Source organism: Vulpes lagopus, chromosome 17 (assembly GCF_018345385.1).
Source record: "Vulpes lagopus strain Blue_001 chromosome 17, ASM1834538v1, whole genome shotgun sequence".
Taxonomy (NCBI): Eukaryota; Metazoa; Chordata; class Mammalia; order Carnivora; family Canidae; genus Vulpes; species Vulpes lagopus.
The window spans coordinates 17231356-17255846 of record NC_054840.1 but is presented as its reverse complement, the minus strand read 5'-3'; the positions used below and the strand labels follow the sequence as shown (position 1 = coordinate 17255846).

General features: G+C 39.0%; 1 protein-coding gene across 1 annotated transcript in view; it reads right to left on the bottom strand.

The window, feature by feature from the left end:
* The window catches only part of ATP13A5 (ATPase 13A5), a 92818-nt gene extending 72096 nt beyond the window's left edge, over window positions 1-20722 (bottom strand). Inside the window, exons 1-7 of the mRNA XM_041731646.1 lie at window positions 20684-20722; window positions 13576-13749; window positions 12747-12893; window positions 12443-12513; window positions 12262-12342; window positions 7616-7685; window positions 4040-4174 (exon numbers count right to left, since the gene is read on the bottom strand). Of these exons, the coding sequence (XP_041587580.1) occupies window positions 4040-4174; window positions 7616-7685; window positions 12262-12342; window positions 12443-12513; window positions 12747-12893; window positions 13576-13749; window positions 20684-20722 (717 nt within the window). The remainder of the gene's footprint in view (window positions 1-4039; window positions 4175-7615; window positions 7686-12261; window positions 12343-12442; window positions 12514-12746; window positions 12894-13575; window positions 13750-20683) is intronic.
* Window positions 20723-24491: the final 3769 nt, after the last annotated feature.

Here is a 24491-nt window from a genome sequence, read left to right as displayed (position 1 = left end):
TAGATTGAAAAATTTAAAACATAGTATATAACACCACATGCTGGTGAAGATCTGGGGAAATGGAGAATCTTATATATTGCTGTTATTTTATTTGAGGAAAATAATATCTCAGTATCTATTAACATCCAAAATATACTTATCTTTTGATTCAACTACCTAGTTTTTGGTTGCTTTGCTAAAAAAAAAATTGTGAACACTAATATGTAAAGACACATCTATATTGTGGTTGTATGTGATTCAGCCTACTTGTGGCAATAATTGGAGAGGAAGCCCAATATATAGAAAATATACGTATTTTCTATAAATAAAAGGATGGTTGAATAAATTATAATATACCATGGAATGTCACACTACTATTTTTAAACATAGTTTAGAATTATTTATTTACTTGGTGCTGGCCAATATATGTATTATAAAATGAAAACCAGAAGCTCCGGATTAATGTACAAAGTACATTCTAATTTTAATAAAACAAATTAATAAATACATAAATGAAAGTCCATATAAGCTAGTACTTCTGTGCATCTTATAGATTAGAAAGAGTGAAAAATGTGTCCAGCTGATGATGACATTAATAAATAACTAAATAGATGTATTTGGGATCCTAGTATTTGAATTTGTCTTTTGGTGGATTCCTTTGGAACAACAGCTCTTAAGCTTTTAGCATGCATAGCGATCACCTGTTATGAAACTGTGAAAAAGTACAGGTTCCTGTTGTTACCCTGGATATTTTGATTTAATAGGTCAAGAGCCTAGGAATCTTGAGTAATTCTCTCACTGAAACACTGCCCTCTAGAGTGAAGAATCAAACCTATTTTTTCTGTAACCCTTCCCCAACTCCCACACAGGAGTCTCTGTGTTCCTTTTACATTTCCCTAAAGACAGTTACACCTAAGTTCCAAGTGAAGAAATGGACATTATAAGGAAACTTTAAAAGAGAGACTGAAATTTGTCATAAATGTGTAGATTGGAAATGTGTGGAACAAACACAGGATTTAAGTTGGGGGAAATATGTGGAAACATTAAGGGGGCGTAACACATCAAGTGGTAACACCACATTTACTTGGGGCATTACAGGTGACAGTAACAGGAAATGCTATGAGGAGCAGGTCATTCATTCTTTTCCCTGGACTCCATATTGCTCACCTCTGCATCTCACGGTGTGTTTGGTTCATTCTTTTGCTCTCTTTATCTACACAAATGTTTTTTCTACTTGTCCATACACAGGGATCAAGGGTAGCCACTGTGGTCCTAGCTAGGTTTAATTTCTCAGATCACATTCCTAATGGAATATAACAGACAGCTTCAAGCCTTTAGGCTTAGATCCCAGGCAAAAAGATATGTTGGCATCATTCCTGTTGATGGACTGGTTTCTACAGAGTAAGGTGACCCCTGTTGCAACTATGTGTGCCAGTGAAAGGAGAGCGACACCTGAAACAAACTAGTTGCAGGCTGCTAGAGCTCTGGGTGCTCCCAATTATCAGAGAAGAAAAGAAAGGTAGAGCACTTGCCCCAAAGATTGAGAGGTTGGAGAGAGTAAGGTTCATAGGTCCAGGCCATGTTAAAGTCTGCTGTACTTTATGTCCTCAGGTTCTAAGAGCCACTGGCACATATTTATAATATATATCCCTTTGATGATTAGGGTAGTTTAAATAGGTTTTTATTATTTGTACACATCCTGACCTGAGTTGTTCATCTAGATATGTAGGCTAACACCTAATAGGGTCCAATGGGAATTGACTCCAGTCTACAACACATGTTTCCAGATTTCCAGTGGCCAGAAAATTTCTTACTAGTATTCTAAAGTTTTCAAAGACTCTTTTTCATTCCTTATTTGTGGCCCAAGCAAAATAATAGAACCCTGAAATGGTGAAACCTAAAAAAAAAAAAAAAATAGAGTATAGCTTCTACTACTTACAGATGAGGAAAGTGAATCCAGAGAAAACAGTCCCAAGAGATGCACGTTGAGTAAGTCAGTGGTCGTTAGCAGCCCTGTCCCCTTGTTCCTGTGCTGCTTCCTGGTTCACATTATAGGGCTCCTCCCTTCAATCTCCATGTCCCCTCCCATCTGTCCATTGCCAACTTTCCCAACTCCAGACAAATTAATAAAAGCAGCAATGGTAGTATCACTGATAATAAGAACTAGCGTTTGGTGAGTGTCTACTATGTACTAGGAATACAATATTCAAATTCATTTAATTTCTCATTTAATTCTCTCATTTGAAACCTACACATACACACCTCTTATTGATAAGGAGGCTGATTATAATAGCGTCAAGTAACACGAATAGGAGAGGTAAGGGGGGTATTTTTAACTTGACTAGATAAGATCTTCCTGCCAAAAGTCCTCAGAGAGTTCTCTATTTTTCCTGAGAACATTTAGATGGTTCATGATGATACATTCAGGTGAGTATTTGTAGATGTCTCCCCAGTGAAATGAAAGACATAGTGGGAGCATTGTACTCACTGATGCTTAACTTAAGCCAGAAAGCGTATGAATGGCTTATAGGAATCATTAGATATTCTATCAAGCAAAGATTTCTCAAAATCCAGGAACTAGAAATTCTATTTGTGGGCTTCACAATACATACATTTATCATATAACAAAGGTAAAAACTTAGGACACTGAAGTTTCTTATTGTAGCTGGAAGGATGTGACAGATCTTTTATTGTCCTGGTGTCTATTTTCATTTTTGTGCTCAAATGCTTAGACTTCACCAGAAGGATGTCACTCTTTCCCCTGACTTGGCAGCCAGGCAGAAAGTATTTGCCACCACCAAAGGCAGTTTACTGGTCACTGTTAATATTTTTGGGATTTAAATTAGTTTGTGAAAAAACACACCAGGGCATTCATTTTTGAAAAAGGGGAGGGGGGAACAAATCACAAAACCCAGAAACAAAATAAAGCCCTTGTCGTCCTCACTCTTGAGTTCAAAGTATCTCCATTTATTTAACTTTTCATTTTTAGGTTCTGTTTTCTCACTCTTTACATACTTATTGCCTTTCTTTCATTTCTCATTAAAAACTTCATAACTCAAAATTTACGGGATCTAAAACCAGATAAAGAGCCAATATTAGACCTAATACTTGTTGAGTGACTGAAACGGACTTGGAATAAAAGATCCCTTTCAGTGGGACTTGTGCCAATGCTCCATGTCTGCCTTACTGACATGTGCCCAGAGCTTATTTTACCACCATCTAGAATCATCTCTCTTCTCACGCTTATGGTTTTGACTTCCATCCTCAGCTATGCTATTAGCTTTATACTGAGGAAATATGGCTCATACAGTAGAATATCATTTGAAGAGGAGCCAGAAGCCCTGACTCTCTCACAAACCCATGTTCTGACCTGAAACTAACTCCCTTGAATCTTAGTTTCCTTCCCTCTAGATGAGGGATGAAGTTTGAACCAGTTCAGTAGTGCTGACAGAATGACACATTGTGCTGTGCCACCGCCCACAACCCCCCCCCCCCCATATATACAAAGCTTAATTCCACACTCAAGTTTTCAAAAATATATAATAAATACAGCAAGACATCTTTTTGGGGTGGCCTCATGATTCAGTCTAATGACTCTTAAGCAAAGTAGAACATTTTCTAGAAAGATGCTGTGGGAAGCTGAGACTTGCAGAGGCTATGGAGTTATAAGTGATATTCAGCAAAATTCTTTTTCAGAATGCTTTGTTATATCATTTATAAGGCTTATTTTTTCTCAAAAAAAAAAAAGCTTTAAATGGCTATACGATGAGCAATAATGGAAAGGTTCTACACTGGCATCATTAATCCATCAGAGCCTTCTCTTCCACTATACTCACCAACAGCCTCAGAGTCCTTCTGAACATAGTATGCCATTGAGCTTTCAGTTGATAATTTGGACTTTGCAATGACATTTTCATCCACCTGCTAGTCCTGAAGCACTCCTCCTGAGAACCCTCATTAAGTCCTTGCTTTTTCCTTTATGACATATTAACAAAGCAACTCTGCTCTCAGTGGAAACTCCAGAAGCTAAATAGAATCCCACTGTGATTTCAGCTCTTACCTGTCGCAAATCATACACACTTAAGACAATGGAGATAACAGACAAGATGATGATGGCCACAGAGTATTCTATGTAGCCTTGGGACAGCCACAAAGTTAGGGTAAAGGCTTGGAACACGTAGAATGGATTTAAAACCTGCAGGTACAAAAACAGCATTTGAGTTACTTGCATGGACCCTAGGGGCAATCAGGATGATATTTCTTTATAGAATTTTTCCCCCATTTTTTTACAACACACAACAATCTCTAATATTTAAGAATTCACCTAGAACTCAATTTCAGTAGAGACAATGTCAAGCACAGAGAATATGCCATGGTGGATGCCAAGTTATGTTAAGCACTCAGAGCCTGGCCACAAATTGATCATTCTTATTTATTTTAAATTTTGAGAAGTATTTTAGGGGCCCCTGGGTGGTTCAGTTGGTTAAATGTCTGCCTTCAGCTCAGGTTGTGATCCGAGGATTCTGGAATGGAGCATCAGGTTCCCTGTTCAGTGGGGAGCCTTCTTCTCCACCTCCCTCACCCTCTCTTCCCTGCTGCTCCTCTCTCACTCACTCTTTTGTGCACGTGTGAATAAATGAAAAATCTTTAAAAACAAAAAAAAGAAAAAAAAAACTTTATCAATAAAAAAACTAATAATTTATTTTTTTAACCAATATTTACCCATAATGGAGAACCATGATTTAGTCTCTTTTTAAAATGAACTTCAACTTTGACCATTTTTATTGCAGTTCCTTCTTCATGTGATCTCATGCCACAGATTGAATCAAGGTATGTGAGGAAAATACAAGACTGCACTTGTATCCAGGTCATTTAAAAATTACAGACTCTTCATGTCACAGGTCTTAGCAAGATGCTTCGAGAGTCAGGCAAGTCTGCATGGGCCTGAACTTGAGCAAGAAGGGACATGGTACCCAAAACCGGTGAAACCCATGGGCAGAATGTATTCCCAGGCCAGAGTGGGCCATCTGTGCATGTAGTTTTGGGTTTCTTTATAATATCTTTAACTTTTTTTATTCACTCAATTTTCCCCATTTTGGTCTTGCTGACACTATTAATAATGATGGCAGAGAGAGCAAACCTGAGGAGCTAGATGGAGTCATATGATGTATACACATAGTGTGAATCAAAGAGCCCATCTGAGAAAAAACAAGGATTATTTTCTTGGTGAAGTGCTCTTTATGATGATTATGAATTAGATGAAATATTACCTAAAACCAGTACCATTCATTTTTACCTCTACTTCTTATAATTTTCTAACATGTTAAATAAACTTCTCCTTTAGTCTCCAAGATGAACTGGCATCCGGTTAGTAAGTTAATACTTGGATATATATACCCTTGGATATATTTTGTACATTAACAAAGCTCTTGTTCCTTAATGTTTCTTATTATTTCCATTGCAAAATGCTTTCCTTACAAATTATAGCTCTTCTGTTTGTTTGGCATAAAATGCTCTAATTGTAGATTATGCACTAATGATAATATGATTTTGAGTTTATATAAACTCAGTAGAAAATTGTTTAAATACTTCTTGTATAGGAAACAACAAAATCATAATTAATTTAGCTCCCTTATTCAATATTCTTTTGAAACCAAATACAGAATAGTTTTACGTGCTTTTTTTTTTCCTACTAAAGGCCCAGTAACTAGGTAGAGAAAATATTACCACTCCTTTCAAAATAGACAAAATTGACACCTGGGGGAATCTTTGGCAGTTTGAAAATGAATAAAATTTTTAAAAAGCAGCCTGCTTTTTGGTAGTGGAGGAGATTGTGTGTATGTGGGAGCATGGGCTAAATGGGAAAATCTCAGTACCTTCTAATCAATTTTTTCTGTGAACCTTAGATTGCTTTAAAAAAAAGTATAATAAAACATTATTTTGAAAAACATGACTGGGATGCCTGGGTGACTCAGTGATTGAGCATCTGCCTTTGGCTCAAATAATGATCCCAGGGTCCTCGGATTGAGTCCCACATCAGGGTCCCCACAAGGATCCTGCTTCTCTCTCTGCCTATGTCTTTGCCTCTCTCTGTGTGTCTCTCATGAATAAATAAAGTCTTAAAAAAAACAAAAATAAAAACATAACCATGCTAAAGAAACAAAATGTCCATCATTATGAATTAGCAATAGACTAGAAACATGCAGCATGGAGTGAAGACTAGCACAATTGGCCCACTGGGTTCCACACAAGTACTAGACAATGATGGCTAGGAGCTTGGTGCCACAGGGAATAAGACCAACAGTTGCTCCACAATTGGCAGAGGCCAAACCAGGCTTGCTCCCCTGCCCCAGAGAAGAGGCCAAGAGAAATCACCACCAGCGACTGTTCCCTGGCAGAGGGCAGAGTGGGAAAGAACAGAGTTCATGGTGCAACTGTGAACTTGGCCAATGCAGCTGGCCCAAGGCCTATATCTCCTAGAACATCGGGGAACAGAGCCAGACACCCAGGAGAGGCCCTGGTTCTGAAATGGGAGCTATGGGGACTGTTAAGAGACAAACTCAGAGCCATACAGGATGGCAAGTGAAGACAAAGAGAAAGAGAGAAGTGATGGCAGGGGAAGTCCTGCTTCAGGGAGCTCACTGTTGCCACCACCACCACTAATAATAACTTCAGAGTACACTAAGAAAATATCCCACAATAAATAAATAAATAAACCCACTAACAAAGCAAAAAGTCATCCTTAAGAAAATCGATAGAGTAACATGAGAAAGACCAAACTAGTACATTTAAAATAATCAAAAAGATCATAGAAGTAATAACATTACCCCCACCACCATTATAACCATCATCAAAAACTTAAGAAAACAAAACAAATGGAAAATTATAAAACAGAAACCTGTCTCTCACACTGGGAAGGGATTTTTTTTAAGTGGATTTACTTTAAAATAGGGAGTTATTGAAAAAGACCAGTTAGAAATCCTGGAATAGGGGCACCTGGGTGGCTCAGCTGGTTAGGTGTCTGACTCTTGATTTTGGCTCAGATCATGATCTCAGAGTCATGTGATCAAGCCCTGAGAAGGGCCCCACGCTTAGTGGGGAGTCTGCTTGGGATCCTCTCTCTCTCTCCCTTTGTCCCTCCCCCCACATGCTCTCTATCTCAAATAAATAAATCAATATTTTTAAAAATCCCGGAATAAGGGGCACCTGGGTAGCTCAGTTGGTTAAGCAGCTGCCTTCAGGTCAGGTCATGATCCCAGGGTCCTGGGATAGAGCCCCACATCAGGCTCCCTACTCACTGGGGAGTCTGCTCCTCCCTCTTCTTTTGCCCCTGCTTGTGCTTTCTTGCTCTCACTCTTTCTCTCAAATAAAGAAGTAAATAAAATCTATTTTTTAAAAAATCCCAGAATAAAAAAAATATGTATTTATTGAAGTATCAAAAAGAAAAGAAAACCTCTATGGACAAGAAAAGCATAGACTAAAGACAACAGGGAATAACAAAAAGCAGTTATATGAAATACAGATTTTGTTCAGATCAAAGTATCCATGTGTTGCCTAAAATTCCCCTGAGTACCAGGAAGTAAAAAGTAAAGGACCAAAAAACATTTTTTTTTCAAAAACAGATGAAAATAGTTACCTGTTTAACAAGCAGCTTCCATATGGGCTGGATTCCTACCTCAATGGCATTGGGCCCGCACACTAATCTTCTGTAGGAGATTGATCACCTATTAGTGCCACATCTAAAATCTCATTGGTAAGTGAGTATAAGCCACACTAAGCAAAAGTCACTGTTCTACCCATTAAGCACTTTGTGCCTTTAATCAAAAATTAATGCACAAATCCTAAATATTAACATTTTTTTAAAATGAAAGTGCATGATGGACAAAGTTGTTTTTTCAGTTAAAAAATATCTTAAGTACAATGCAACTCAAGCATCAGATTGAAGTTAGTAAAGCATTTTGAGTTATTTTTGAAGTAATTGTATTCTAAGAACAGCTAAAAAGACACAGATGTAAAGATATTTCCTAGAATTCTCAGGCATTCTAGATTGTTCTTGATGTTAAATATCATCTCCATCTTACCTTGGTCTCTTCAGTACCTGGGGCAGGACTTTAATATGAAAATAAATACATGAATGAGTGAGCCAATGAACTGGAAGAGGATATATGGTCTTCACAGCTAAGCCTTTGTAATTCCACACATATGCATGTTCCAATAAGAATGTTGTATAGCATTTTACATGCAAAATTATCTCATTTAATTGTCACAATGGTCCACAGGAAAGGGCCAATATTCCCATTTTGCCAATGGGAAAAACTATCCTTTTGGGTGTTTTGCCGAAAGTATGCAGATCTAGTATTAATTGTGACAATACAACTTTTAAGCAGAGATGATTGTCAGAAATAGCACTTAACCTTTTATATGTATGACCCCTATGAGATTTCCTAGTATCATCTTTATTATAAAGAAAACTGAAGTTCAGATAAAGTTGGCAACTGTCTCAGAATCTCAGAGCTGGAAAGACGTAAATCCAGGCTTCACACCCTGGTCTCCATGCCTCCACTTCACACTCAGTGAACATCAATGCTGCAATGTGCATGAGGGGTCCTTGGACTAAGGCATAACATAGCTGAGTCAAGGTTTGTCTGACTTCCAAGCCACATCTTTCCAAGTACAATTCCTGCTTGCATGGATGGGTCTGAGAGGACTCAAACCAAGATTTTCTGACTCCATGTGTGGAAACACTGAGGTGCAAGGATGCTGGAAGACAGAAAGGTCAAACAGCATACGCTGCTGGGTTGGGGATATCATGTGTCCCCAAATTTCACACTGGGAAGAGAACATAACCCAGGCCACTTTGATGCTCAGGATCTTCTCTGGAATACGTGGAAATAACCTGTTGTTGGCAAAGTGTCAGAACTTAAAGTGTCAGAACTTCTCAGAATCCTGAACTTGGCCTTCTTTCTTTCTCTCTTTCTTCCTTTCTCTCTCTCTCTCTCTCTCTCTCTCTCTCTCTCTCTCTCTCTCTTTCTGCTTGGAATGCCTTTCTCACTTTTCTCAATTTATAAAGGCCCTCTCAGCCTGTGAGAGTCAAATCTGATGATAAAGCCTAATGGCATAATTTGAGATCTAACAGACCTGGATTTGAATCCAGCTAAGCCTTTGCTGCTCGTTGGACCTGAAGCCAGATTCCCCTGCATCTTTGCATGGCTTACTCTCTCATTTCATTCAGGTCTCTGTTCAAATAGCACTTCCTTGTTGGAATTTTCCTTAACAATTCTATTGACAATAGCCACCCTGATACCCAACTCAGATTCTCTTTATCTCCTTACCCTATTTCATTTTTCTCTATAGTGTGCTGGTAATATGAATTTGCACTTTATTTTTTACATGTTAGTAGGCATACAAATAAGAGACGGTATCATTCACTATAATATAGACTTCTAGAGGACACTAATACATCTTGAATGCCTAAAACAGGGCCTAATACATATAATGCACTCAATAATTATTTGTTGAATGAATATGGGGTGAGCTTCCATTCCCTTATCTATAAGATGGGTTTGATAATACATTCCTGGTAAAATTGCTATCAGTAGTATATAATATAAACAAGAAAAGCATTTAGCACAAGTTCCAAGGGCATGGCAAGTTCTCAATAAATGCCAGTTATCTTACAAGTCTTCCTTCATCCCATAGGCACAATTAACCGTGTTTTTCTCTCCTCTGACATGCCTCCTTTTCTCAGTGATAGCAAGCACCTCTTTGAATTAGAGCATATAGTTATATGTGTTTCTTCTCAAGTTTCCTAGACCCTCTTCAATGGCAGGGATGGAGCTTTTTCAATTTTTTTTCTAGCATCTAGAGGCACACTGTATGACAGAGAATGTTTCCTAAGTATTGGAATTAATTAATGAAGACCTTTGTGACCCATGTCTACAATTACCTCTCCCCTAACAAGGCTGAAAACCCAGCTTACAGAACTACAGAAGCACACGGTTGTGGAAAGTCAGTTTAGAAAGAAACAAGGCAAGTGCCCGATGCTCTTCATCTCTTTCTGTCTGGTCAGATGGTTCCCAGTGTTACCATCAAAGGGAGCTCAGCTCCTGTGAGGACAGACTCAGCAGATTAATACATGACTATAGATTATCCTCTTTAGGAATTGTCTGGGCCACGTTTGGATCGCAGGAGCCTGGCATGCTCCTTGCTGGTTGGTCTTTTCCACTATCTCTTGCTGTAAGGTATTGGGTGTTTAGGATCATGTACTCATCTCAATCTGAACGCAAGCCAAGCAGGATTTTCAGGGACATTGACCAATGGCTGAGCAACCAGAAGTAATGGAAGGCTTGAAGCTGGGTTACATGAAGAAAGATCCAGGGAACAGAGGAGATAACACATTCTGACTAAAAATCTGATAAGCTTTCGAGGAAAGAAAAGAGGCCCTGGATTTATTCTGGGAGGCCTTACAGAACTAAATAGGCTGAACAAAATTATGTAAACTTGCCTTAATATTCAGAACTATCCCTTAGGGGATAATTTCTTTGGAGGCAGAAGGTCCCTCTCTAAAAGAGATTGAAATATATCTTAACAGGGAAGCTATGGAGGGCATTTCAGGGTTGGCTATGACCTACAGTTGAAGGATCACTGAGCTTTCCTGCAACCATTCCATAATAGTAAATCTGCTGGGATATATTTATTTCTGAAAAATCAAACATGAATGACTAGGAATACTTTCATCTGGGATGGTCTATGTCACATTTCAATTTGATTATTTGTTCATTCATTCATTTAACAATTTATTTGTGATATAATGGTGGAGAATATGTTGTGTGCTGGGAACTTTAGACTCCAGATAGTGAAGAATAGAGTAGGGGTCCTCAAGGAGGTAGGAGGACCATGTCAGAATCACTGGTGAGCTTTTTCAAACCACACATGACCATTCTGACTCCATTCTGATAAGCCACCAATGGAGTCCTTGGCAGGGAGGGACACCTGAAGTCTTTTAAATAGTTAATGCTAAGCCAGGGAGTTCTGGCATGACCCACTTCCATGAACCGTGGAATGTTTAGAGAGCAGGCTTATGGAATTAGAAAAAGTTCCCATTAGTATTTATGAATGAATAAAGATAGGAGTAGGGAACGTTCTAGAACATTTTTATTCCTGAGGCCCTCTGAAAATCCCTCTTCAGGATAATGTTATCTCTCCTCATGTCCTGATTTGCCTTTTTGCTACTGAAAAATGACAGTGACATAAATACGTGCATTTTCCGTCTCTGCCTGGCTAATAGGAAGCCTAAAGAGAACACTGTATTTAGATTTTGTGGCTTTTCATTATGAGAGAGTTTTGTGTCTCTCCTCCCTTTATTTCTTCATGCTTTTCATGAAGGCAAGCTCAAATCTATTTAGAAAACTAATCCAATACCATGCAACCAACCAGTCCATCAATCACATTTATTTAAAAAAAAAAAAAAAGCCCTCATCTTACACTAAAAAATTAAAGAGTGTGGGAATAGTTCACATTCTACTCGCTCCCTTTACTGTCCAACTAAAAAAGCCCATAAATAAAACCTGCCTATATATTTATAAGGAAATTATCTCCTCTATTCTTCATATTTGGGAAACTATACTCTTTGTCTTGCTTATTAGGTTGCCAAGCTCTTTATTGCATGGACTAGATTTAAATTTAATTATGTATGATGTTTATTAAAGCTTGGCACTTGATAAATAAGGACAAACATGAGGTAGTCACACTGATGGGCAATCTTTCCTGTGGAAATGGTGTCCCAGGCAAAAGCCAAGTATATTTACAGTAACCAACTAAATTTCCTAACTAGATCAATCCTTTGCTTGTCTGGTGCTTAATGCTATCAAACCAGTATGTTTTTAGTGACTTTGAAAACATTTTGTGTTCCAGCGTATTAAGTATTGCATCTGAAATGCAGTCATAATATTGTCTTTCTGTCTCTCAGAGGATTTGGAGGATGATGAAGCAGATGTCTATGAAATGACTCAAGATTTTTTGAGGAAAGAATAAAAAAGGCAACACAGAGGAGACCGTTTCACAGTCCTGAGGGAAAAGATCAGATATTACCTGATTGGTTTTCCTTTTTAATAAGTTTGCCTAAGATTAAAACAACTTAAACTATGTCTTTGTGTCTGGTAAATAAACTGGAATTATATGAGGTTGATGAAACATTATGCCAACAGTTCACTGATCATAAGCCATTTGATATCTCAATTTCTTCTGGCAGAGTTCACTCTCAGGGAGTGTCGCAAACCCTACCTGACCTCTTGTTCTTCACTGGTCAGGCCCAGTCCAAATGTGTGGTAGATGTCGTGGCAGGAGTTGCTGTCTTCTAGTAGCCTAGAATGTCAGGACAGGAAGCTTCTTTAGTTCATGGCACTCAACAAATCAGTGTTTTTCCTTCATATCTTGATGAATGCTGAGAAGAAGTCAAACTTACCCAACTTTCTGAAACTTCTTCTCAGAGTAGTTCCAAACATACCTGATTTTCTGCACTTGGACACATTGCAGCTGCAATTACAAATGTGATAGAACAGGTGTTATTCACAAAGTAAAGCCCATCAGGGGAGGTGAGGGCTATTTGGCACTAGTCCCTATGTCGTGCTCACTTTCCTTAATACCTTGTTGTAATTCCCAGCCCAGCACTGTGACATTCAGAACTTCCATCCAGTGAACACTTACATTATCCCCTTTTTTTAAAAAAAAAAAAAACATGCCATTACATTGCACTCAAAATTACTTACCTTTAATTCTGGCTTCAGTACGGCTTGGTTAATGACAGAGTGGCGGTCAGCCACTAAGGGTTCTTCTGGATTCTTGCTTATAGGAAACTTTAGTGTGGATAAGTAGAGGCATACAACCTTCTTCCTCATATACCTTTGAAATTTATCCTACAGAAAACAATCTAGCCAATGAAATTCTCAAATGTTATTTATTTAATAAGACAATCAACCAAATATCTACCTAGACCAGTGATTCCCAAAGTTTCAGCTATAGACAAGAGCATCAGTATTATCTTGGAACTTGCTAGAAATGCAAATTATCAACCCCACCACAAGCCTACTGAATCAGAAATTCTGGGGTGAGGTCAACAGGCCATGTTTTAAGAATCATTCCAGGTAACTGATTTGCACTAAAATCTGAACCACTGTGCTAGAGCATGAAGAGAAAGGCATGCTTTACAGGAAAGTTTTATATCCAGAAAATATTTTCCAGTTATCTTAAAAATGACATTTAGGTGTTTAAAATGTCTACTTTCCCCTCAAAATATGTATTCTTAAAAACCTGAACTATCCTTCCTGTGTTATGTCTTTAAGAGTTATAACACTGACAGTCCCTGCTAATATAATGGCTAAAGGCATTGAGAATTAGTCTGACATGGTAGAAATTTCCCCAGGGTGACACGGAGGGAATGTCCTTTCTTCTTGAGTCAAACTAAGAGATGGCAAGTAGGTTCACATATAGTTTTGCCATCTCCAATTTGGGGACAAGAAAACACTTAAAGAAAGATCTACTTTAGAATGCCAGCCAGTCATTGGTTGTGCCACCAATGCAATGCTGAAGGGCTCTCACCGTTGTTTTTAGCAAAACAGTGTCTGCTTCCTGCAAGGGGCATGGGATACAGTTGGCCCACACCCTCCACTGGGGTTTCCAGTAGAACACCAGCAGAAGAAACCCACAAGTCAGTATGGATGTTACAAGGCAGAGGGCTCTGCGTAGATTCTGGGTCCGGTAACCAAACACCTCCTGTAATGTAAATAAAACATGACTCTATTTTTCTTTTTTCACATAAACACACTATTTCATTCCAAGAAACACAAGCTTTAAACACAGCGATATTAGTTGGGAAGGAAATCTGGTTTTGGCTAGTTGAATCAGATTGATTGCTTACAGCTGTCAGCTGATATCATAAAAAAAAAAAAAAAAGGACTCATTTTGCTCCCCTGGCATATATAACTAAAACATTAGACAGGAGGAGCAAGGACCAAGTTGACTTATTTGGTTTTATTTTTTATTTTTTTTTTTTTACTTATTTGGTTTTAAATACTGTCAAGAGTCACCCCATGTTTTGGACCAGATTTACTTTTTTTAGGTATAAGGGTTTTTTTTTTAAAGCTTTATTTATTTATTCATGAGAGACACACAGAGAGGCAGAGACACAGGCAGAGGGAGAAGCAGGCTCCCTGTGAGGAATCCGATGCAAGTCTTGATCCTAGGACCCCGAGATGATGACCCAAGTCGAAGGCAGACGCCCAATTGCTAAGCCACCCAGGCGTCTCTAGGTATAAGGTCTCAAAAATATTATTAATTGTAAACTTACTGGAGGAAGATGATACAATGGGTGCAATAATAGAAATCAAGAGATTATCTGTGGACATGAAGTACTTTCAAAAGACCACTGATAGGAATTTACCCTGACAGTAACATGCTGAAATGTAGTTGGTGTTATCCTGAATGGAGTGAAGACTTTGAGGTGTGGTTTTAGGGGTACCACATAGCCAAAAACAATTGATTCTTTTATTTCAAGCCAATTTCTAGTTTCCATCCATCTTCCAAAATCAAGTTTCATAGCACTGGCTTTTAAATTTCAAAAACTAGACTTTTAGTGTACTTGAAAGACCCAGAAGAATGTTGATTATGAATTATAGTATTACTATATTTTTTTTTACGTTCTGCTGTTATTTGTTTATGCATTTTTTGAATATATTCGGATTCTGAATTCCTATGTCCAGATCACAGAGATGCAATGTCAAGAAAAAAGGTTTTTTTTCTGAGTTTCTATGGCATTTTTAATGATAGAATCTTTTTAATTTAATGCCAATTTAGAACATGTTACAACAAATCTCTTGGCTTAATATTTTTGAAAAGTTTTCATTTTTGAGATCGTCATTTTCATTAGTTTTTTTCTAGTAAAGAACTCTGTGGTAGATTAAGATTTTAATAAAAGTTGTTGAAAGTAATCCTTAAGCATAATGAAAAGGTCACAGGCAGCAAAAATGTAAATTTGAGTCACTGCTCTACTAGTTATCGGTTATGTGACCTTAAGTAAATCATATCACCTCTAGAGAATCCCAATTTATTCCTTTACAAAACAATTAGAAATACATGCCTTACAGGGTGCTTGTGCTCAAATGAGATAATGTCTCCTTAAGTGCTCTGCAAAGTAATTACAATTTTAAGAGTTCCTTTCCAGTGCTCCTTAGTATTATCATACACCTGGGAAAAAATGTTCATTAAGTTTACTGATGCAGCCACTCTATTTTGAGATTATTCATGATGAGGTTTAAATGTAACTTAACAATGTGTTCACTCTGGTTCTAAAGCACATTTTCAGTTGGGTCTCCTTTCTCCCTTCCTACTTTCCTTCTGATTCTATAAACCTGAATGATAGTTTTAGTTTTATTTCTGAATGATAGTTTTATTAGACTCCAATAAACTGTATATGCCGGTTCACATATTATGTTATAAATATGCATTATTTTACTAAGTTATTCATGGGAGCTTATAGCCAAAGTGTTCAAAATTGAAGCAAAATCGTTTGGAATTTTAGGCCAGCTTGTAGCTGAAAAAGCACATTGCAAGTGCCTCCCCCCCCTTTTTTTTTGTTAACTTACATACAACAATGGCATGCGTAATCATAATTCTGACGCCCTTTCAGTTCTTTTCTATACAATATTTTTTTACTGAACTGACAGTGCCAGCAAGATGGCAATAAAATCACTACGACTACATACTGCTAATAACCTCATAAATTGGAATAATTCTTTAGAGAAAGCAAGGTGAAAAATTATATCAAGATTTATAAAGATGTTTCTATCTCTTGAATCAGTAATGCCACGCTTGGAAATACACCCTAAGGAAATAATACACAAAGTAGAAAATGATGTGTATAATGATGTTTCATACAGTATGGTCTGTAATAGCAAAGTTATTGGAAGAACCAAATGATAGCTAATGGTTCGGCAAGATGTGAAATATCAAAACAATGGGCTATGGTGGCACCATTAACAAGAAAATGTGTGAAGTCAATGTAGAAATATGGGCCATTCTACGATATGATATTAAGTGAAGAAAAAGACAAAGAATAGATAGAACAGATGGGAAAAAATAGTAACTTTAACCCAACAATATCTGTAATTACACTACACATAAATGACATTAATATTATGATTGAAAACAAAGATTGCCAGATCAGATAATAAAAAACTCACTATATGTTGTTTACAAGAGACATCTTTAAATACAAAGAAGCAAATAGATTAAAGGAGAAAGAAAGGGAAATGAACAATGCAAAGACTAACAAAGGAGAACTAGTATAGCTAGGCTAATGTCAGACAAAAGAGACTTTACTTTTTTTTAAAGGTTTTAGTTATATATTTCTTTTGTTTTTTAAGATTTTATTTCTATTTATTTATTCATGAGAGACACAGAGAAGCAGAGGGAGAAGCATGCTCCATGCAGGGAGCCTAATGTGGGACTTGATCCTAGAACTCCAGGATCACATGCTGAGCCAAAGAAAGGCAAGTGCTTAGCTTCTGAGCTACTCAGGTGTCCCAAGATTTTATTTATTTATTTGACAGAGAGAGAGAGAGAGAGAGAGAGAGAGAGAGAATAAGCTGGGGGAGCAGCAGGCAGAGTGAGAGGGAGAAGCAGGCTCTCCACCCAGCAGGGAGCCCAATGTGGGGGCTTGATCCCAGGGTCCTAGCATCATGACCTGAGCTGAAGGCAGTAAATTTTGAGAAGTAAATGAAAATAGAGAAGAGCAAGAGAATTTCTGTGGGAAATGGAAGGAAGTTTTGATAACCTGGAAAGACTATAGCCTCTCGATGTGGATGATTGGGAAATGCTGATTTCCACTGAGCAGAGACAAAAATCACATCCCTAATAATCAATAAAGGGGAAGTGGTTTCTGTGAAAGACCCTGCTTATGGTTGGGGACGGCTCAATTAAAATGTCAGCAGATTTTTTCCCCCGTCTGTTAAAAAATAGTAAGTAGATAGATAGATATAAAAGAACTTATAAATGTCAGAGTAGCTTTCAGAAACATGAAGCTCCTTGAGCAAAGACGAATAGAAACAATATTTTTGCTTCCTTGACAAATTGGCTCCATAAACCTTGGTACATATCCTTTCCATCATTTCTGAGTTTTCCCAAGGGTTACATGCTAGACAGGGACTTGAGGTTTTGGTTAAGAGAATCATTCTTTAATCTGGCATTCTTTTACTCAAATACTCTCAGTCAGCTTGCCAATATTTGTGTAATTTGAGTTTATCACAGTGTATGTTTCCATTTTCACTCAATTAATCTCAAGTATAATTTGAGTGTTCTAAGTGATTATTCTTCTGATGCAATAAGAGTCACTCAGATTTCTCCAAAGCATTAAACACCCATGGTAAGATCCACCAAGATGTGCAGAGTAGAGGAGGGAACCAGGAGCAATATGTGTACAGTAAGAAGATAAGTAGAATCTAGAGGTCTTGTAGATGTAAAGACACTGGGAACAGAGAGAGGGAGGATCAGAATCTCAAACCCACTACTCATGGTTCCTTGCAGTAAAGTGGGTTTTGCCACTTACTAGTTATTGTGATCTCGGGATTTAACTTCTCTAAATCTGTTTCCATCTCTGTACTCTGGAGATAATAGCATACACCTGGAAGCATAGTTGTGAAGATTAAGTAGAGGTGTAAGGTGTTGTGCACAAAGGAAGCTTTCAATCAATGTTAGCAGGTGGCTTGGTAATGTGTTCAGCCAAAGGTGGAGAGAGTTTTTAGTTTTGAGTGGCAATATACTGAAGCAAGGTGGGTAAGAGAAACAGGCTAGTTCCATGGGGTGACGAACACCGATCTGCCACCAATTAGTTGAGTTGAATTGGAGAGGTGTTGCACCATCTACACGTAGACTTTAATTGTACTCTCTCTAAACAGTCCCCTTACTTTTTTGTTTCCTGCTAAAATTCAGTAATCCCAGTACCAGGAGAGGTACCACATCTCTAATAGTCTGCTCATAGGTCCAAAGTACAGAGAAAGTTGCTCGGATTAGGAGTAATAATAAAATATGCACATGCCTTTCAACAGAGGCTGTTGCTGAAGGTCACAATTTAGAGCCTATCCAGACCTCAGCACAGCCTCTTTTCTTTATACCCCACCCTATTGCCTTCAAGAAGCTCTCACTTCTGTTCTTCCATCACTTATTAGTTAATGGGATTTGGGTAAATGATTTGAATTCACTAAATTTTAGGTTTCTCATGTGAAAAATGTGGCTGGTTGTAAAATGCAAAGTAGTAGTCTGGTATAGCAGTTAAAAGCTGGGGATATGGGATGATAAAACCCAGTTCAAATCATACAGCTACCGCTTAACCAGATATAAGACTTTGGACAATCCAGTTTATTTTTTCTGGTGATCTGATTTCCTCTTCCATAAATGAAAATGATATGAACCTTCCAGGGTTGTTGTAAGAAGCTAATGAGTTAATGCATGCAAAGCATTTAGCACAGTTCCTGAAATAAATTTTGAGTGTGCAAGATACATTAACAGTTAATATTAGCTTGACTAATATACAGTTGGACAAAATTTCAGTAGATTAAAGGTGGCTAGTCCCATCAGAGTCATTGTGAAACGATTCAACCACAGGCAGCATTCAGAACTAAATCTTATTTGGGAAAAACGTAAGTTGTATTTCTAAAAGTGATTGATCCAATGGCTTAAATGGAATCTTTGCTTTTCCCACAGAGCACCAATTTTCAAAATCAAAGTCAAACACAGGCCAAAAAGAAAACTGCTCACCTTTGTAATACATAACACTGAGAGAGGGCTTTAAAAAATGATTTTATTTATTTATTTGAGTGAGAGATAGTGAGAGGGAAAGGGAGAAGCAGACTCCCCGCAGAGCAGCGACCCCCCCCCCCCCCGCCCCGCCCCAACACCCTGGGATCATGACCTGAACAAAAGACAGATGCTTAACTAACTGAGCCAGCCAGTCATCCTAGAGAAGGGCTTTAAGATAAACACCAAATTGATTCAAAGATTAATGAGCTTAGTAACTATATATAGATGTAAGAGGGCGTGCACACACACGGACCCCAATACAACCATCTTTGCTTGTACAGGAAGGACACCGTGTAATAGGGGATCCTCCCTCCCAACATGATGTGACTTTGTATCTGTTACTTAACTGAGCCTCATTTTCTCAGTGTAAAATGGCTATCGGACTGCTAGCTCATAGCGGTTGAGTACATCTATACATGGAGTGCGAGTATCTAAGATAATTTTGAAATCATTTTCCTTTCTTTCTTTTGTTAACAGGTAGCTCTTAGAGTTACCATCAGAGATGGAACTAAGATTGGCCAAATTCCTTAGGAAAGGTGTTACAGGGTGCAGTTTAAGCTAAACATTGTTTCTTCCTAAAATTCTCTTTAAGAAGGATCCTCTTAGTTGTGTGGAACCATCGACTCGACTCTGCTGGTCTTTATTCCTGAATTTCCGTTGCATTGCAGCACTAGCATTTGTGCACGACTGGCCTTGTGAACAGGTCCTTTTGCATTTCTGTAAATCTTTTTATTCCTATATTCACCTTTAATTTGTTCATCTAACTATTCGCTGCATACCCACCGTGCACAGGCACAGTAGTGTGGATCTTTTTGGGCGCAGTTCATAACACACTGAGTGACTCGAACCAACACTCTTGTAGCACAAGGCTGTAAAGTACCTACTCAACCAAGATGGGACATAAATACCTCTCAGCACTGTAATTGCCTTCTGTGAATGGTGATGCCAGGTTTTTGCTGTGAAATTTTAGGCTTTTCCATGGGTGGGTATTCCAATAGCCTTAGAGGAAGTGAGCTCTTTGTGGGTAAGCATCAAATGTTTATAAAGTCCCTTGAATCATGGCCAAGGAGATATTATCTCTGAGTCCTTTGATGGGGCAAGAGTTCATCATGTTTGTTTTCTTCTTCTTTTTTTTTTTTTCCAAATAATCACAGCATCAAGTTTCTATTCATTATTCACAATCTACCTTTTGTTGTCTTTATCTGTATGTGCCAAATTGTGTTCCTTAATGTGTTACATGGGAGGAGGTTCTTACAACTCTGTCATATATCAAGTTTTTTTCTTTAATGTTAGAATAATAGTGTCTCTGGTTAATGGATCACGTTAGTACGGTCATTGTTCCTCACCCTTCTATTACTGCTTTGGTTTGGCCACATGGAGTCATTTGTGTTAGTAATCATCACTAATCACCAAGCATTGGTGGGTGTAGCTTCATATATCTTCTCCTGCATTCATACCATGGAGTGTCCTTTGAGTAGGGGAAGAAAATGTCTTGGACTGCTTCCACTTTTGTCCATTTGGCAATGAGAACTAACCTTCCTCAAGCATTTAGGTGTCATTCAGTCATCATAACCTACTCCATGAAATAGCATAGTTATTTATGAAAATACTTATTAGTAATGTCATAATTATAATAATAATTAATATTAAATAATACTATAATAATTAGTATTATAATTGATAGTATTGATAAATCCCTCTAAATACACTATTATTTATAGATCAAAAAACTGAGTCTTGAGGATGTTCAAAGTAATTGCTGAAATAGTTCAACATCTTAAATCTTCCCCTATTCTTTCTTCCTGGAATAAGAAAGGCCCTTTCCTCTTTAGCAATGTGAATCAAAACCCAGTACCAAGCAGATGAGAATATTATCATTCTCAGCTACACGCATTCCCATAAAATCAACTACTCTAACAAAAGTACTAACATGTGGTCTCCCTGGAAGTAAAAGTGCACCTAAGGACCTTCTTTTGATGCAACCAGGGGCAAGAGAGCAGCAGTAAGTGTGGGTCCAAAGGTAATGAGATGCATGGGTTAATCAGCAGGGACAATTTCGAGAGCCAGAATTTGCCTCAGATCAAGCACATGGGACAACATAGCATGTTCTGTTAAAGCTTATTTCTGGAATAAGAGCATCACCAAACAAGAGAAGTATCTAAGAGATTATTTGGTTCAAATTCCTTCCTGAAAAAAATAGGTATAGACCATCTTATGCCAGTGAGTGCCTAATGTCTGTTTAAGACAGGCTACTTGCTAATTTATAAGGTATACTTTCTCTTGTTGGGCAGCTGTGGTGCATTAGTTTTCTCTCTCTCTCTTTCTTCTTTCTTTCTTTCTTTCTTTCTTTCTTTCTTTCTTTCTTTCTTTCTTTCTTTCTTTCCTTTCTTTCTTTTGAAGATTTTATTTATTTATTTATTTATTTATTTATTTACTTACTTACTTACTTACTTATTTATTTAAGAGAGAGATAACACAAGCAGGGGAGTGGGGAACAGAGAGGGAGTAACAGACTCCCCACTGAGCAGGAAGCCTGACGTAGGGCTCTGTCCCTGGACCCCAGGATCATGACCTGAGCCAAAGGTAGACACTTAACCGACTGAGCCACCCAGGTGCCCCAGTGCATTAGTTTTCTATTGCTGCATGGCAGATTGAGTGGCTTAAAACAGCACACATTTATTTCCTCACAGTTCTGTGGGTCAGGAGTCTTATTAGCTGCATCATTTGCTCAGTGTCTCAAAAAGCTGAGATCAAGGTGTCATGTGGGCTATGTTCCTTCTGGAAGTCAAGGACTTCTTTCAAGATCACATCGTTAGTGGAAGGATTCAGTTGTTTGTAGTTCTGAGACAGAGACACCCATTCTCCTGGTTGTCAGACAGCAAGTCACTCTCAGGTCTCAGGTCTTAGAGACACCCAGAGTTCCTACCACATTTGCCACATAACATAACATAACATTATCACAGGAATTAAAGCTCATCATATTTATGGGTTCCACCTTACACTCAACTCAAGGGAATCATCGAAGGGCAGGGTCGATGGAGAGTTGTCAGGTTAAATTCTCCCATGACGGAAATAAATCGGAGAGGGGCAAGATGACAGAAGAGTAGGGTCTCCAAGTCACCTGTCCCCACCAAATTACCTAGAAAACCCTCAAATCATCCTGAAAATCTACGAATTCGGCCTGAGATTTAAAGAGAGACCAGCTGGAATGCTACAGTGAGAAGAGTTCGCACTTCGATCAAGGTAGGAAGACGGGGAAAAAGAAATAAAGAAACAAAAGGCCTCCAAGGGGGAGGGGCCCTGCGAGGAGCCGGGGCGAGTGTCCCCAGGACAGGAGAGCCCCGTCCCGGAGAAGCAGGAGCTGCACCAACCTTCCCGGGTGGAAAGGGGCTCGCAGGGAGTTAGAGCAGGACCCAGGAGGGCGGGGATGCCCTCGGGCTCCCTGGGACACTAACAGGCACCTGCGCCCCGGGAGAGCGCCCCGAGCTCCCTAAGAGCTGCAGTGCGCACGGCGGGGCCCGGAGCAGCTCGGAGGGGCTCGGGCGGCGGCTCCGGGGAGGGGGCTGCGGGGCGGGAGCGCGAATCCAACAGCGCAGGCCCCGGAGCACAGGGCGCCGGGACACAGCCCAGGATCCGGCCTCCCCCCGGGACAGGCAGAGGCCGGGAGGGCCCAGGACAGCAAGGAGGCTCCTGCCCCAGATGAGCAGATCAGTGCCCCGCCGCGGAGCCTCCAGGCCCTGCAGACGGAGAGCCCCGGATCTACTGCGGGAGCTGACTCCAGGGCTGCAGAGCTGGCTCCGCCACTGCAGTAGTTCCTCCTGGGGCCTCGGGGTAAACAACCCCCACTGAGCCCTGCACCAGGCAGGGGCAGAGCAGCTCCCCCAAGTGCTAACACCTGAGAATCAGCACAACAGGCCCCTCCCCCAGAAGACCAGCGAGACGGACCAGTTCCAAGGGAAGTCAAGGGACTTAAAGTACACAGAATCAGAAGATACTCCCCCGTGGTTTTTATTTTTGTTTTTGTTTTTTTGATTTGTTTGCTTCCCCCACCTTTTTTTTTTCTTTCTCTTTTTCTTCTCTTGTTTTCTTTTTTTCTTTTTCTCTTTTCTTTCCTTCTTTCTCTCCTCTCTTTCTTTCCTTTTCCCAATACAACTTGTCTTTGGCCACTTTGCACTGAGCAAAATGACTAGAAGGAAAACCTCACCTCAAAAGAAAGAATCAGAAACAGCCCTCTCTCCCACAGAGTTACAAAATCTGGATTACAGTTCAATGTCAGAAAGCCAATTCAGAAGCACTATTATACAGCTACTGGTGGCTCTAGAAAAAACCATAAAGGACTCGAGACACTTCATGACTGCAGAATTTAGATCTAATCAGGCAGAAATTAAAAATCAATTGAATGAGATGCAATCCAAACTAGAAGTCCTAACGATGAGGGTCAACGAGGTGGAAGAACGAGTGAGTGACATAGAAGACAAGTTCATGACAAAGAGGGAAACTGAGTTAAGAAGACACAAACAATTAAAAGACCATGAGGATAGATTAAGGGAAATAAATGACAGCCTGAGGAAGAAAAACCTATGTTTAATTGGGGTTCCTGAGGGTGACAAAAGGGACAGAGGTCCAAAATATGTATTTGAAAAAATCATAGCTGAAAACTTTTCTAATCTGGGAAGGGAAACAGGCATTCAGATCCAGGAAATAGAGAGATTCCCCCCTAAAACCAATAAAAACCATTCAACACCTTGACATCTAATAGTTAAGCTTGCAAATTCCAAAGATAAAGAGAAGATCCTTAAAGCAGCAAGAGACAAGAAATCCCTGACTTTTATGGGGAGGAGTATTAGGGTAACAGCAGACCTCTGCACAGAGACCTGGCAGGCCAGAAAGGGCTGGCAGGATATATTCAGGATCGTAAATGAGAAAAACATGCAACCAAGAATACTTTATCCAGCAAGGCTCTCATTCAAAATGGAAGGAGAGATAAACAGCTTCCAAGACAGGCAGGAACTGAAAGAATATGTGACCTCCAATCCAGCTCTGCAAGAAATTTTAAGGGGGACTCTCAAAATTCCCCTTTAAGAAGAAGTCCAATGGAACAATCCACAAAAACAAGGGCTGAATATATATCATGATGACACTAAACTCATATCTGTCAATAGTAACTCTGAACGTGAATGGGCTTAATGACCCCATCAAAAGGTGCAGGGTGTCAGACTGGATAAAAAAGCAGGACCCATTTATTTGCTGTCTACAGGAGACTCATTTTAGACAGAAGGACACCTACAGCCTGAAAATAAAAGGTTGGAGAACCATTTACCATTCACATGGTCCTCAAAAGAAAGCAGGGGTAGCCATCCTTATATCAGATAAACTAAAATTTACCCCGAAGACTATAGTGAGAGATGAAGAGGGACACTATCTCATACTTAAAGGATCTATCCAACAAGAGGACTAAACAATCCTCAATATATATGCCCCGAATGTGGGAGCTGCCAAATATATCAATCAATTAATAACCAAAGTTAAGACATACTTAGATAATAATACACTTATACTTGGTGACTTCAATCTAGTGCTTTCTACACTCAATAGGTCTTTTAAACACAACATCTCCAAAGAAATAAGAGCTTTAAATGATACACTGGACCAGATGGATTTCA